The sequence below is a fragment of the Clarias gariepinus genome, chromosome 7 (genome assembly GCF_024256425.1).
Source record: "Clarias gariepinus isolate MV-2021 ecotype Netherlands chromosome 7, CGAR_prim_01v2, whole genome shotgun sequence".
NCBI classification, from domain to species: domain Eukaryota; kingdom Metazoa; phylum Chordata; class Actinopteri; order Siluriformes; family Clariidae; genus Clarias; species Clarias gariepinus.
In genome coordinates this window covers 31,317,238-31,333,628 of record NC_071106.1, presented here as the reverse complement: position 1 = coordinate 31,333,628, position 16,391 = coordinate 31,317,238, and the positions used below count along the sequence as shown (strand labels likewise).

General features: G+C 37.2%; 1 protein-coding gene across 2 annotated transcripts; it reads right to left on the bottom strand.

Moving 5' to 3' along the window:
- Positions 1-1,887: 1,887 nt before the first annotated feature.
- pex16 (peroxisomal biogenesis factor 16) lies at positions 1,888-15,964 on the bottom strand. 2 transcript variants are annotated; one of them, XM_053501168.1, is made up of 11 exons: positions 15,731-15,964; positions 15,398-15,433; positions 11,981-12,057; positions 9,430-9,563; positions 9,242-9,342; positions 8,860-8,934; positions 7,662-7,811; positions 5,138-5,210; positions 4,921-5,043; positions 2,738-2,802; positions 1,888-2,642 (listed from the first exon to the last, which is right to left on the bottom strand). In XM_053501168.1, exons 1-11 carry the CDS (start codon positions 15,879-15,881, stop codon positions 2,584-2,586), a joined length of 1,044 nt encoding a protein of 347 aa, XP_053357143.1. In that variant the 5' UTR covers positions 15,882-15,964; the 3' UTR covers positions 1,888-2,583. The 2 variants fall into 2 exon arrangements, with proteins under 2 accessions (XP_053357143.1, XP_053357144.1); XM_053501169.1 differs by having other exon boundaries at positions 15,755-15,964.
- Positions 15,965-16,391: the final 427 nt, after the last annotated feature.

The window sequence follows — 16,391 nt, the reverse complement described above, 5'->3', positions numbered from 1 at the left end:
CTTGGTCAGTATATCCTTCTGGTACTGTGGTTTCCTCCCACAGTCCAAAAGACATGCAAATTAGGATTATTGACCTTTCCAAATTACCCTGAGTGTGTGTGCCCTGCGATGTATTGGCACCATGTCCTGGGATAGGAGAGTTCAATGGAAAAACAACTTTTTATTGATTGCTTTAAAATACAGTACATTTTGTGGTTTCCTTTAATCAAAAATATTTGACTAAATCTGGGGGACTAAAAGGACACCCAATTTTGAGAATCACTCAAAAAAACATCCCGAATGTCAATTTGCATCTACCAAAAAAAAAAAGGAACTTGTATTATTCCATTTAAAATCCTTGATGTCTTGTTGATACAATTCTACACTGATTTAGCAGCAGGGATTTTACTGCATAAATGATAAAACATCAATTTTGTTATAAATGAAAGTGATGGTTCATGCTTATTTGTGTGAAACGGGCAACTTATTATGTTTAGTACAAAGACAATTATTTTGAATTAGACTTTGAGTTATGGACTGTTGTTGAGCATGGACTCATGGGATCCTTGGTCATTATGTTTTAATATCCCATTATGATGAAATAATAGGAAACTTTTGGTGGTTCAATTCAAAATGATGTAGTGTGGCGGCAGAAAATGACTCAGAGTCAGATACAGACTTAATTTTGGAACAGAATGAATAGGAAAATTTCTGGTCTGTATCAAGTAAATTATTATTGTCAGCTAGGAATTAACAGCAGTATGAAAAAATATAAATGTTAAAATTCAGTGACATAAATGTTTTTTTTTTTTTTTACATTCCATTTTACCCGACGACCTCATTGGGTGCCCTCACTCGTGGAATAAGACCCTAGGGTCACTGTCTTCTTGGTTGTTTTCTTTGCTGAATGCAGACCACAAGAAGTGAGAAGCCACTCACCTGCATCATTCAGAGTTAAAAAAATTTATACCATCTGAAACATATTAATCACTGCAGTAATTATAAAATCCAAGGCTTATTATTATTATTATTATTATTTTATTTTAATCCAAATGGTGACCTTTTTTGGCCAGGCAGAGTACTTTTACTGCATCTCTTGAAAGCTAATTTATGGTAGTGAACTTTTAAAAAAAAACAAGCTACTAAAAAATTCCTTTTTTGGTTTTCTGTTTTTTGTTGATGTGAATGTAAATTGTATTTAGTACAGTTAAGAGGCTTTATGAGCAGACACCATTCCTTGCTGTCCACTGTCAATTTTTTTTGTTGGATTTTTCCTTCGATTTTCTCCCTAATTTAGTCGTGTCCAATTCCTTCCCGTCACCAGGGGGCTCCCACATTAAGGCTACTACCATTCAGTCGGGAGGGCCGAAGACCATCCCATGTTTTTTTCGAACCACGTGATGCCAGCCAATCGCATCTTTTCGAACTGCTCGCTCACACACTGTCGCCCCTGATTTTAGAGCCGTGATTAATGTGAGAGCACTAAGTACCTCTCACCCCTTCCCTCTGAGAGAGCTTAGCCAATCAGCTCTTTCTAGACCTCCGGCTGCGAGGAGTTACAGCATCACCCGGGAACCGAACCAGCGATCTCCGCTGTCGATAATCTTTTGTGCAACAATAGACATTTTAAATTAGACTGAGTTACGGACTGTTTTTAAGCATGCACTCATGGGATTCTTCCTCATTGTGTTTTAATATACCATTATGATGAAATTAACCTTCTGATTTCCATCAGTTTTGAAAGGAAAAAGCTGAAGGGGTAAATTGCTTTTGCCATCACTGCCTGATTTATGAAATGTGTAAAGGTATGTAAAAAATCCATTATCTGTTTTTCAGTAAATTTCTAGTGTTTTTTTAAGAGGCCTTTAATAAAATCATGAATATTTATAATCAGATAAAGCATTTCCAGCCATTGCACAAGTCAGTTTTACTCAATTACGAAAATGAGCTTTCAGTTAGTTCACAGTGAAAAACAGAGAAAATTCACCAATTTAATGCTTATTATGCTGGTTTGAAGTAAAGGGCATCCAGAAAGGCAGGATGTCCTTTGAAAAGGTCTTACAACTTTTTATCAATTCTACTGAAAATGGTAATACGTCAGATTGAAAATATCTCTAACAATAATAACTTATGCTCAGCAAATCTGTTTCAATTGTGTTCTATTGTATGTAACCATTAAAAGAAAACCTAAATTAAAAAACTAAATCTAATTGAACAAAAATATGTTTTATAGGAAAATGAGCAAAGAGGTGGCAGAGAGTTTTAAAGAATTGAACTATACAATATTATAAAAAAAAAATAATCAAAACTAAAAAAAAGAAAAATTAAAGACAACAATGATAATGATAACTCGATAATTGACTGTACATTTTGTGCTAACAATCATAATTGAATTAGGCGAGCTAAATAAACTGAAATAATGTGTCAAGTCACAGAGCTTCTACTTCATCTACTTTTAACTCCTTTTCAATTAGGATTGTCGCCGGACCTTTTCATGTGTATTTTTGTGTCCCCATGCGATGTTTGCAGCTCACACACACACACAAGTACTTTCTCAGTCCTTTATGGTACAGGTCTGCTTGACCTTTTCCATGATCATTAGCCTCAACCCCAGTTATAAAAGTAGATCTTCTGCCAAACGGGTAAATAGTCCATCAGTGGGCCTGAGCAGACAGAAGCAGAAATGATTATGCTATTGCAGAGGAGTGTGGACACAGTATTCTTAACCAACAAGATGCAGGAAATAAATCTTACTTACGTGCAACTAAGCCTACTCCAGGAATGTAATCAGCCAAAAACCGGAGAAGAAAGAGAATCTTCGCTCTGTGGTTGTAGAGAAATCAGATCAAACTAACAATGCCTTAATTCAGGTGCTACAGTTTTCAGTTCTTGGTACATTACTCTACCATAGGTGGAAAACCAAACATTTCTGATTATTAAAATGCCACACCCACAGTCAAGCGTAATTATGGTTCAAATTCAAATGAATATAAATAAATGATTAATAAAAAAAAATGGATGCTATTAATGTGTTAATAATTTTAGAAAACTCTACTGATATCCTTTACCTGAATATTACGTGCCATTTATTTACTACAACTCAAAAGCCTTCGTTAATACATTAATTTGCACAATTTATTTTTCATTCACCATATTTAACACATGCTATACATTTATATTCCATTCTGCTGTATGTAAATTTACTAATTTATTTTTAAGAATTTAATGTGATCACAACAAAGTTGTCAAGGAAGTACTGAAAAGAAATAGCTTTTCAATCAGCTAAACTTCTAGTGCTTCAATAAAAGTTCAAATACACTGACTGGCTGTTCAATGATTGGGCCTCATCAAGCAAAGAAAACTTTATAAGTACTGAAATTGGGTTAAAAACTGTTTGATGCATTATTAAAATGTGGAAGGATAGTGCTGAACTGTCAACTTTGTGGAAGAAATGTGAGTTGAGAAAAAGAAAAATCATTGATACTCATGATTGGAGATCATTTAAAGATTAATCCAGACTTTTATACAAGTACACAATAAATAAGTATATTCATAAAAATGACGAGTGATACTGTTAGTCTTCGCCTTGCAATTCTATCTATAAAAAAATATTTTTGAAAATTGTTTTGTGCAGCGTGTAATCTTGGTATGCTTATTAGGCCAAAGTTTTCTTTCATGGCAATGAGACCATGTGACCGGAGACCTCTTTATATTTTCTTTAAAACAACCGTCATGGCGGACACAAAGTTAACTCACAAAAAAAAAAAGACGCAAGCTTTTCACAGAATCTGCCAAGAAAATTCTTTACTCTTTGGGTTTCTGACATCTTATTTATTTTGAAACCTTGTCACGTGACATGTTGCATTTGCATACAGGATCAGCCTTGTCTGCATCCAATTATTTAAACTATATCATATTTATACAACACCTTATATTTGCTATAGTGACCTAACTGTATTTTTCTCTTCATTTTAACACTGAAACATTTGGTGAAGCTCAATTCACATTAATAGATAAAATATATATATATTATTATTATTTTTATTACTACCACGTTTTTATTGAAGGAATTGGACATTACAGTTGAAAACAAGACACCCTAAATTGCCTCCTTTGCTAACTTTTTGTTTTAAAAAAAAAAAAGAAAAAAAAATACTGCCCTTTCAAAACAACAACGTATGCAATGGATTTTTAATTTATTTTTTTTTACTTCCCTGATGGCACATTCCAAGACTTAAATTGTGAAAGAGTGATTCTGGGAGCATGAGGGTCATATTGTTTGCTTCAATTAAATAAAATATAACGGGGTGCAACATTTTTCAGGCCAGACAAGTGCAGGATCAGTTACTTATGGAAAAACAACAATCTACTAATCCCACGCACATCAGCTCTTGTTCCAGAGAGTACCTACGTAGTTAAAACAAGCTTAACAGTACAAACTAGAAACCTCAACATTTCGTTTTTTATTCACGTTAAAGAAATTATTTCTCCTCTTTGACTTATTTTGTTTTCTTCCAATAGGAGGAACTGTGAATGTAAGGGAGCATGTGCACTCCTTAAGGAAGGAAAAAGGAAAACTTCCTTTGACACGTCTCCCGCTTTACTGAGCATGGTTAAAATACTGCCACCTACTGGATGATTCATACAAGTAGGAAAAGCATCATTATAGAAGCATAGCAGACACACTTATCGTAACGAAGGTTTTGCTTTTAACTGGGGCATTATGTCTACACAAAAAAAAAATAAAAGCAATACCTATTTTTTTTTTCACCTTACTTTTTGCACCTTTTTTTATTGTAAGACTTGATAGTTACTGGAGTCTTCTTATTTTAAATGCTAAAACCACTGCATAGTCCATAATAAAAGATAATAAAGTGGTATACACTTAAAGCGGCCTACACTTCCATTCGGTGGTTAACTGGTAAACGATATTACACTTACTGAGAATATCGGTCATAGAAAGGTGAGCGGAGCAGGTAGTAGAGCAGGAGGAAGGCTCGTCTTCTCATCTCGGCCCTCTCTCTGCGGTTCAGCGTCTTTGCCGTATCAGACAACAAACTGAAACTGTCCATAAAAATATATATATTAGAAATTCACAAACATGATTATCTCTGTTTTAACAGACAGAAGGACAGACAGATAGGAATGCCATCTTTACCTTGTTATCTCCAGGATGCCTGAGATGAGCCATGGTTTCCAGGAACGTCTGCCACAAAGTCCCAGGGCAGTCACTGAGAGGGAACCGCATTTAGGAAAACTCACAGTCACATGCATACATGGGTAAAGAAGTAATCCTTGTGATGATTGATCAGTACAAAAATAAAAATACAAACTCTTAGGAACACCTGTATGTTTACTTTTTTATGAAATTATTCAATAAGCCAATCATGTGGCAGCAGTGCAACGGATAAAATCATCAAGATACAGACAACGGCTTTTGGTAATAGTGACATCAAAATGGAGGGGAAATGTGATCTCAGTGATTTTCTCTGTGGCATGATTGCTCATACCAGACAGACTGGTTTGGAAGGTTTTAGAACACTGAAGTGTTCTCTAAAGTCCTGAATTGTGCAATATTAAAAAAAAATTATTAAAAAATCCAGTTCATGAGAGAGGTCAACTGAGAACGGCCAAACTAGTTCGAGCTGACAGAAATGCCACAGTTGCTCAGATAACCATCAGATAACTATCTCAGAATGCCTATCGCGTTGAACCTTGAGACACACTGGCTACAACAGCAAAAGACAATGTCTGCCTTCACTTCTTTTAGCCTAAAACAGAAAGTAGAGGCTGCACGGACCAGGGCACAGAGCAACCAGAACTGGACCAGGCTCAATTTCTGCAGAGGCACATAGATGGTAGGGTCAGAATATGGCCCCATCAGCATGAATTCTTGGACCCTACGTGCCATGTGTCAACAGTGCAGCCTGGTGGAGGTGATGTATTGGTGTGGGGAATGTTTCTTGGCACACTTTGACTGTGGTAATACCAATTAATTATCACTTGAATGCCACAGACAATTCGAGTATTGTTTCTCACTAGGTATATCTCTTAATGGCTACAACTTGTCCATTTCCTATTAGCTTCTTCCAGTGTGATTTTGTACCAAGTCCCAAAGGAAAAGTCATCTTAAACTGTTTCATAAACTTGACAATGAGTTCAGTGTTCTTATGTGGCTTTCGCCGTTACCAGAACTGAATTCAACAGAACAGCCTCGGGATGTGGTTGAATGGAAGATTCACAACATGAAAATGTGTCTGACAATTTTGCAGGAAGTGCCTGATGCAGTCATGTTAGCATGGGCCAGAATATCAAAGGAGTGGTTTGTCTTTTGGAAGCAATGCCATAAAAGGCATGGAGAAAGGCCCCACCCAGTATTAGTATAGTGTTTATAATAAAGCTTTCTATGAGCGTATATTTTTCTTTTAAATGCACTAACGGGACATGGGAGAAGGGAAAAACAAGAATAGTAGGGGGGTTAAGTATACTCCTTCACTTGCTAGACACTAGTTATCCACAAACACATTTAAACACATTATGTCAGGGCAGCTCAGGGGTAGCTCAAGGCATTGGACTATGGTTCCCCCCCAAAAAAAACCAAACAAACAAACAAACAAAAAAAACCTTTTCCCAGTTGTGTTGGACTAATGGCACTTAGTTATTAACCTAGTTAACCCAGTGTAAGTATGTATCCAATGATGTAAACATTAAAGCACTTTTTTGTAAGTCGCTCTGGATAAGAGCGTCTGCCAAATGCCTAAATGTAAATGTTTGAAAGGGCTCAGGTTCGAACCCCACAACCACCAAGTTATAACTGTTGGGCCCTTTACCGTGGACTGCTCAGTTGTGTAATGAGATAAAAATGTCAGTCGCTTTGGAAAATAGTATTTACCAAATTCACGAAATGTGAAAAAATAAGTTATTTGTATATAAGTGATTGCTTCAATCGAACACTCACAGACCAAGTTACTAGCAATCCAATGTTTAAGATACTTAAAGCCTTTAAGTAACATTTAAATGCTAAGTAACTTCTTGTTGATTGTTAATCTATCATGATTGCTTATCTATCTTTCCTGCCAATCTTCTACTCCGCTCTCCAGTCTAGTAGATGGCGTTATTGCATTAACCACCCATGAACTGCAGAGAAGAAGTAGCTATAATCTTGCAAAAAACTTAAAAGTATTTTGCAAGTAATTCTGCCTTGTGGAAGATGCAAACGGTTAATATTCTCTGTTAAAGCTTAGTAGATGCTTCAGGAATTATAAAATTTTAGATTTCCGAACATTTGTTAAGTTTACCTAAACAATAATATAAGTGTAAATGTTGGTTTTTCGGCTGCTCCCAGCAAGGGGTCGCCACAGCGGAATATCCGGTCCGCACAACAACTTGGCACAGGTTTTACGCTGGATGCCCTCCCTAACGAAACCCTCCCATTTTATCTGGGCCTGCATCCAGTGGCTGGGGGGTTTGGACACTGGCTGGGAATCGAACCTGGGCCTTCCACATGGTAGGCAAAAGACCTACCCTTCAGCCACCAAGTGTAAAAAAACCTATTAATTCAGGAAATATTGACTGGACCAACAAACAATTGAATAAATTGCACAGTTGATTTAATCAAACAGCTCAAGTAATCAAACCCCCTATTTTTCTAGCTGTTCCTTGATTTGCTTTAATTAGGATACGGTGCACTATGGGCCGAGCGATGTACAGTGATTCTGCAATAGTCTCCTGCAGGCCCAGGGGGGTGGGACTTGCCTGTAGGTCCTCCTCTTGTTCCCTCCGCTTCCTCTCTCTGTGATGACCACCCCACAGCCGACTCTGCAGTGAAGATGCTGAAAGAAGAAAACAGAGGTTCTCCAATCAGTTCAGAGAACTAAAATAAACAGAGAAACAGACACTACCAGGTAGCATCACATACCACAGGTAACACAGATTGGGTAATCCTATTTAAGCAATATCACAGGAGAGGGACACACTTTCTCTTTATATTTTCACTTAATCCGCTTTATAATAGGTTCTGGGGTTAAATCCCACGTAGGGTTATATGAAAAGCTAGAGTGCAAGGATGCACAATCACTTGTTCCACACACCAAGTAGTCTCCTTAAATTAGGGGTTTTAAAGTACTGCCTGATCTCTACTGCACCTGACGACACACTGTAATGTAACATATTAATATGGAAAAATAATACATTGTACATATGTATGTTCAATGAGATCTCAATTACAGTGCAACATTTGTTTGCATTTTACTCATTTTGCTTTGTAATATTATGGCTCATATACACATATATACTGTATATGAGGGCGAGTCAAAAATGATCCGCACTCTGGCTGTAGAATTTATTTTAATTAACTTTTAGAAAAGACAATTACGTAGGTTTTTAACATAACGTCCTTTCTTTTCAATACACTTTGTTCATCTGTCAACAAGCTTTTGTATTTCCGTATATACACACAAGCGTTAGTACCAGTCGTTGACAGTTACAGAGTATTTAGAAATAGTTAAAAGGTTACAAATAAAAATAAAGTGATCAGGTTTAATGTAATCAGTGATATTATTATTCAAGGTTGAAGCCCACGTATACATCTCCTTACTTATTACATCCAGAACATGACTGTTCATAACATCAGATTTAACTTCAGGCAAATACCACAGGACCGGCAAAGTTTCCCCAATGTATGAAACAAAGATATCAATGGAAGAGTGAGTTTTGATCAGTGTACTTTCTTTTATATAACACACATAGTAGCATCATCAGTAATACCCAATCTGTGTCCCCTGCCTGATGTAGTGTCATGGATCTAATAATTAAGCAGATTAGCAGATTAAGCAGCATGCCTCATGTTGAAGCTTTGACAGAAACATTACCACTACTTACCACTTCTTAGAGGTCTCACCACTCGGCCTGAGCGCTGTCCAACGAATGTGACGTCTTCCTCACTGCTGCCCTGATCTAATTTAAGGAAAAATGTTTGTACTGTAAGTCACCAGCAATGATTTTCATTACCTCACCTTTACTAACTCCTTTATTATAGTAAATAAGTACCTTATCTGGGGAACACTGGTTTTAATCACACCTATGGGCAATTCACAGAACCAATGTCATCCACTGGTATAATTTTGGAAAGTGGGAGGAAACTGGAAATCCATGTCTTCACGAAAGAACATTGCTACCCCCTGCGCCACCATGCAGCCTAGGCAGGCACTGGCATTTGGAGACCACAAGACTTCTTTGACTATTTACCGATACACACTCTTACCTCTGTCGTACAGCTGTGTGTCTCTATCCAGAGGGATTATGGGAGGTGATGTCTGGATGCCCGATTTGTACCAGAAAAGTAGCAGGATGCGCAGGATAGCTCTGTGGATGTTGAGGAAGCGGGTAATGATGATTTCAGCAGTAGCGTTATCTATCGTACGATCCAGAGTGCTGCGCAAAGGGTCTTACTTTGCGATCTGAATCAGGACGACAACCAGCCAGCGCCCGGGTTCTTTCCACAGCTTGGCGGCTCCCATCTCAGTGAAGACCTCCACATACTCCAGGACAGAAAGCCAAGTTAGCAGCCTCTGCTGGGAGAGAGACTATCACAGGAGACACACACACACAGATCACGGTGAGCTGCTTTTGTGCAGGTCGAAAGCGCTGATACAGAGTATTTTCAAATGCCACCATAAACTCAATATAAGTTCAAGCTTCCTCTACGGAGCTCCATTAAGGCCAGTGTGAAAGAAGCCGAAGGTCATGAATTCCATCTCGTTTCCCTTGCGCCCCAGGCTGAGCGTCGCATTTATTGCACAGCTGAAAGTGCCTCAGTCTGTAAGTGTGTTTATTTCTGAACACTGAGGTTGGAAAACTCAAATGATAAATATGTCACCCTAGCACAAACGAAGAAATAAAGAGGTCTCGGGATACTCGGCTCTAGCGCACATTTTTCAGTATTAGACTCAATCAGTGTACAGAAATACATCGGGACTGAAACTTAAGCCAAAGACAGATAATATAGGAAGCAATACAATATAAGGCAAGTTAGAGCTCTTTCGAAGTGAGGTCTTATAAATGGTGATACGTGACAATGTTACTGCATTGCAATATCATTGTGCTGCTTTTAATTCTAGTATTTTCTTACAGAAAAAATAGTAGTAGGAAGGAATCATCAAACAATCAAGAAAAAGTCAGAGAAAAGAAAGGGGACAAAATGAAATAAGCTAACACAAGACATAATAGACCTTTTTGCAATTTGAATATTTTATTTGGAACTTCAAATATTACCATTTTTATGTACTTTTTGGTGGCAGATGATAAGAAAGAATGACAGGCACAAAAAGGCAAACCACGCCTGATTTACTGCGACTAACAGGAAGAAGTCAAACTGCCTTCAGCTCAACAATTTTATAAAAGATGTTCATTGAGGCCACAATCTTTTACTGGCCTTGACAGAAACAGAGGAAAATAATATGCAGTTATGCATGAGTCTCCTGTGGCTATTCATGTACTCAAAAATAATATATATATTTTTTTACATTTACTATTGAGATAACCTGGTTGATTTACAAATGAATGGAAAATCGGTTACTTTCCAACTTGATTAGTATGGGATGCTAATATCGAGTATCAGATACAACCAATTCTGTGGAGAGTGTACGAGTATTGCAACAGAAACACATTTTATAACGTTACGTTGCCAAAAGTCCCACATGTTTCTTTATAATCCTATAGGTGAAACAATCTAAACTATTCACACACTGACATCCCGTGTGATAGGGGTGAATTAATTGATAAGTTTGTTTATAAATAACATCTATGGTGCATGACATGACAGTGTTCGGAAAAAAGTATTTTCACTGATTTGTCACATTTAAAACAAATTTCAATATTATGCAAATATAACCAGAGTAAATACAAAATGTAGTTTTTAATTTATGATTTCATTTATTAGGGGAAAAAAAAATCTGTCAAAACCTACCTGGCCGTTTGTGAAACAATAATTGCCCCTTAAACCTAGGGGGTTGTGCCACCCTTGGCAACAACGACTGCAATCAAATGTTTGTGATAACAGGCACTGAGTCTTTCACATTGCTGTGAAGGGATTTTTGGCCAATGAATGAAACTGTCATTTAAACTAACTACAAAATAAAAAAAATCAGGAATAGTGCAAATAATTCACGGCACAACTATTAAAACACTAACTAACTCTTGTATTTGAAGATTGTATTGTTTAAATGCTGCTTTTGCTTTTAAAGTAAGAAAACTAAGGGATGGGCTACATATAATTATTCATGTTCAATTTAGTTAAGTTGTTGAAAAAAGCGAAGGTATAAAACTTTCGAGTTATGCAACTATTTTTTAAAGGTTTAACAATTTTTTTCTTTAGAATTAGGTCTTTCATAAAATTATGATACTTACAAAATGGCATTATAAAATTAATTAGCATTTGGGTATCGTTAAAATATTGTATCGGGCAGTGACATATGAGAAGACGCACCACTTTTACTGTAACTGACAGGCGAACAGGCCACACCCCCTTCCTGAGGCCAGACCTTGCACAACTGAACTGAGAGGTACATATACCACAATCTATTTTACTGTATATGACAGGCATGGAGGCCACACCTCTTTGCACCTCTCGAACCTCTTTGACTTTGCTTTGATTTACTATCTTTGCTGTTGTTTTTTCATTATTTAATGGATTGCCCAATCATATAGCAAACCCTACAATGTCTATACCACACAGGGCAAAATATGGTCAGTGATGCCCCTGATTGATTTTTCCTACTGTTCTTCTCCTTGAGCCGAGGACACACTGTTCCCTTTCAACTCTCACAATCTGACTCATCTCCAAACAACTTTATGTGCGTTACTATGCCAACAACACACAGGCCCACTGCTTTTTATCAGCGGCTTATATAAGTGGACTGACTGCAAGCTTGGAAAAAAAGAAATGGAGGACGACAGACAAAAAGTGGGATGAGGCTGAGCAAAAACATCTAAAGGAAATTACCACAGGCAGTGTCTTGGAGAGAGCTTTCCTAAGAATGTCATCATTCAGCAACACCAGCAGGTTTGATGCTGAATACACTGGAAAACAGAATGGGCAAAGACATCAGGACATTGACAGTTTCTAAATCCTTAACTAATTACATTCATCCTCTAACTGACATGCCTATAGGACTGCCATACTTAAAAAAAAAAAAAAAAAAAAAAAAAAAAAGGAAACTTTACAGTTGTAAATTGTGTCTGGCCTGGCTGCATTTAAGGAGCAGTTGTACTGGGTCACCTTTGTAATTGGCGGTTAATATTCAGGATACGTTAATCGCCACAAGTATGCACAAGAGCATGATTTCAGTTTGCGTCAGTTGTTCTGTAATTGTGACACTTGGCAACTTGATGTTTATCACCAAAGTCTACAAAATACAGCAAATGTTAACTCTTCATCCATATTGTGTGTCATGACTACACATAAGGCACAATTGTAGAGTTTATTATTTAACTATCTAGAAACTTTATTTAAAACTGAAGAACAAGGTCAATATATTGCACTGAAATGCATACAGATGGTGTGTCTCATTTCCGGGCTCATATCCTTCAAAGGATGCATTTGAAGGCTGATTATGTCATTGTGTCTCGACTAAGCCTGTCCCATTTCGAAGGTTCCTTTAAATGAGGCAGACAAATGCAGTTTTTTTTTTCAATTGAAAAAATAAAGGATGTTTTTTGGCTAAACCTATCCAAGATTCCTTGCCTGAGCGTCAGGTTTTTGTAAAACGTGGTTAGGTTTTCTTACACAACATTAACCAAGGGCAGCTGGAAACAATCCATCATTGATTCATTCATTTTTGTATTTATTTATTGACCATGATTATTGTGATTTGATAGATCATTTATACTTCATATTACTTTGACATAAAAGTCAAGTTGGAAATGGCTGGTTACATAAATAGGAAATCCTCCATAGACCAAACTGTCTCATTTTGGACTACTTTGGTCTATGCAGTCAGCAAAGGCAAAAAGCCTACAAAGCCCGGGTAGATCGCTGCCTTCGGTGGATGCAGGTCTTGAAATAAGACACCCCCACAGATCAGAGCATCAATAAAAGCTGATACTGTATAGAAATGCTGGAAAAATACTGGTTCATATTTGACACATGACTTTTAAAACCTGTCTCCATTTCAACTCTGATGTTAACAGCAAATGAGAAAGACAACCTGATTAAAAATAATACGGGATGGGTATCAGATATCAGCTGAGGCACATTGGTCTGGTCAAGAAGGAATAAAATGCATTGGTGCACTTATACTTGCAGTACATTTTGCTGAACCAGAGTGGTGGCCAACTTATTTAAGACAAAAATGCTTTTTGTTATAAACAGTTATCAATTATTATTTGCCACCTAAATGGCCAATATTTTGATAAGGAAAACTTTTAAAATGAACACCTATAAAAACTTAACATTTGACTCAAGTAGCTTGATCTTTCTTTTTAATGTTGTGGTAAAACATGTTTACTCAGGGTGGTTAAGATAAACTCAGTCTATTTTATTTTGGCTTGTAAACAGTATTATCTAGGACACGCCTATGTGATACAGTCCAGTTAAGTAGATATATAGAGAAATACTGTTAAGTCAAAAGCACCTTTAAGAACCTTGCAATTTAAACATCCCATATCTTTAACCAGTTCTTTAACCAGTTAATGTAGGTCTCAGAGCTTGCCCAAAATTGTAATGCTCCTGCTAAAATTACCCTCTCAGAATGGATTCTTCCGATGTTTCACTTCTCTTCTAATTGCACCTTTTCAATATCTCTTAAAAAGGGCTATAGCCAACTTTCGCCCAACCAGGGAACAGCAGAGCTGAGAGAAGCTGAGTAACAAAATGTTTTGTTTTTTTCCTGAGGTCATATTAGGGTTGAAATCTAGTTGCCTCATGTAGTTTTTTTTTCATCATGTTTTAATTTGCATATGTATGCTAAAGACCTGTCTAAATGTATAAAAATAACTTAAACTATGCATAATATGCCCCCTTTAAACTGGTTCGTTGTAAACAGGGATGTAAGAAAAAATTATCATTAAATCATCCCTAAAGGACAGAGTAAGGGGGGTAACAACATGATGTTGTTAAGAATGTTAAATTGTTTCTCATGGTTTTTTTTTTTTTGTTGTACTATTGATGGAAACCCCCCCACAAATAGCAGTGTTTACTTCTTAAGCCTCATTTAACCTGATTAAAAATATTTTATTTGTCAATTAACACACACAGATAATTAGCTATTAAAACACACACAAATAAAACATACAGAAACGCTCGCCTGGAGAATACTTTGGGTCAGGATGACAGTTGCATGCCATTTTCATTTACATAATTGGGCATTTTGCACTTTCTGAATATGGGCTTGCAGCATCACAATGGTCAATTAAGCAAAAAGGCTTAATTGTTCATGTTTTAATTATTTTATATTAACTACTATTAATAGTACTGATACAACAGTGTTTTAAATGGGTTGAACATGTGCATGAAAAAAGTCAAACACACTAAGATTTCATTCAGTGTGGTGGCCACTTTATGTCCTGCAATATCCTGGTGCCATTAGGGAAGAAACTGAATAGATATGATTACCTGGTTATTCAGTACATTCAGGTTGTCTGACTTGATTTTAGTTCCACATAAGCAACCCCAGATCATTACACTGCCTACAAAGGCTTGTACAAGGGTCACTATGCATGATGGGTGCATCACTTTATGTGCTTTCCTTCTTACCCTGACGGTATCATTCTGGAATTGGGTTTTTCAATTACTCCAAAGTCTAATCTTTATGCTCGCTAGCAAAGTGAAGCTTTTCTGATTAATCTCACTAACAAGTGGTTTTCTTATGGCCACACCGCTGTTTAGCCTCAATCCTGTGAGTTCTCATCACACTATGTGCATACAGAAATGCTCTTATTTTCACTATTAAACTAACTATGGTTTTTACTGTTAAGTTTTTCCCCATGAACTTTACAAAGTGTTTATATAAACTTCAGTCATGATTTTTTTTTTTTCTTCAACAAAATCGATGGTTCAAAGGGTTGTTCAAGGGTTCTTAACCCAGTTCCAGTCATTTCAAAATTAAAAAAAAAAAAAAAATTGTTTTCTTTGCTTGCTTGCTTAACTTTTTTTTTTTTCAGCGTAGATGGATGGGCACACACACACACACACGCTCGTTTAACCACTATGGGAACACCAATTAGATGAATGTTTTTGGAATGTCAGAGGACCCCGGAGTACATGGAAGAAAACCACCAGGCACAGGGAGAGCATGCAAACTCCCCACACACAGACTTGAGGAGGGAATTGAGCCCAGACCCTGGAGGTGCAAAGCGACAGTGCAGACCAGAATAAATTGTAATAATATATATATATAATCTGCGTTAAAGTAAATCTTACCCAACTCTGAAAGTTCATGAGAGTCTGAAAAGCGACCTGTAACAATAAAACAGGAGTTAAAAAAGGCATTTTTTAAATCCAAATCATTATTTTTTTTAAAGAAGTTATTGACTGTGTTTCTGATTACTGAGTCTAAAATAATAAGCCATGATGATCATATACTGCTGATAATAACTTTTGCCTTGTTGTTTAGGGCAGCCTACTACTACAACTACAGCTACTATGCTAAAATGATAACAAGTGCAGACTCTGCAAACAAGTTCATGCACTGAAACATAAAAAAAAAACAAAAAAAGTTGGTTTCACCACCAAACAGTCTGACAGCGTTTTTACTTTCACTTCTTCGAAGCCTCTGACCTGCTATGAGATACGACAGGGTCCGCACTGCGCTCTCCAGCTGCGCCGTAGCGCCCGGGTTCCGGGTCACAAAGTCCCGGTAGCGCTCACAAAGGCGCGCGATCTTCTCTAAATACACTCTAGACATCTGTGCAAGCTACAGCATCACATAAAACCACCTTAACTGAAACACGCGAGCGAGCGTGAGTGGCACTTCCGCAAAGCGAGACGCTTCCGGCAGCAGCGTGTCAACTTCCTGTTGAAGGCGGAGACGATTTTAAAAGGACCGCGCACCGCCGTATGACTCATCAGCCATTACATTAAAACCACCTGCCCAATAATACAAACTGGGGTTTTGAGAAGTCTGCAAAATAACACAAGTTATAAAAGTAAAAGCTTTTAATCTATTATATCCCCTGCTACACTAATGTATTTATCCCAGTGCTTGGATACCATCAAGGTGGAACGTTGTCTCAGTACACTGGAGTTATTAGCACACAACCTGGTTCATGTCTGAAACGCTGGCCTCCCAGGAACCCCTTTAATTGATGTGGTAATGACTCATATTGTGCAAGTGATGTGAATTCTGATGTGGACGGTTCCCACAGACATATGCGTCTCATCTGCAAGTTAGCAACAAGCTAATATCTGTCAATTT

Coding starts and splice junctions, on each gene's coding strand:
- pex16 (XM_053501168.1), bottom strand. CDS start 15,881: ATGTCTAGAGTGTATTTAGAGAAGATCGCGCGCCTTTGTGAGCGCTAC. Junction 9,564..11,980: donor TCTCCAAGACACTGCCTGTG/GTAATTTCCTTT, acceptor CTCCTGTGATAG/TCTCTCTCCCAGCAGAGGCT. Junction 5,044..5,137: donor GGCATCCTGGAGATAACAAG/GTAAAGATGGCA, acceptor TTTTATGGACAG/TTTCAGTTTGTTGTCTGATA.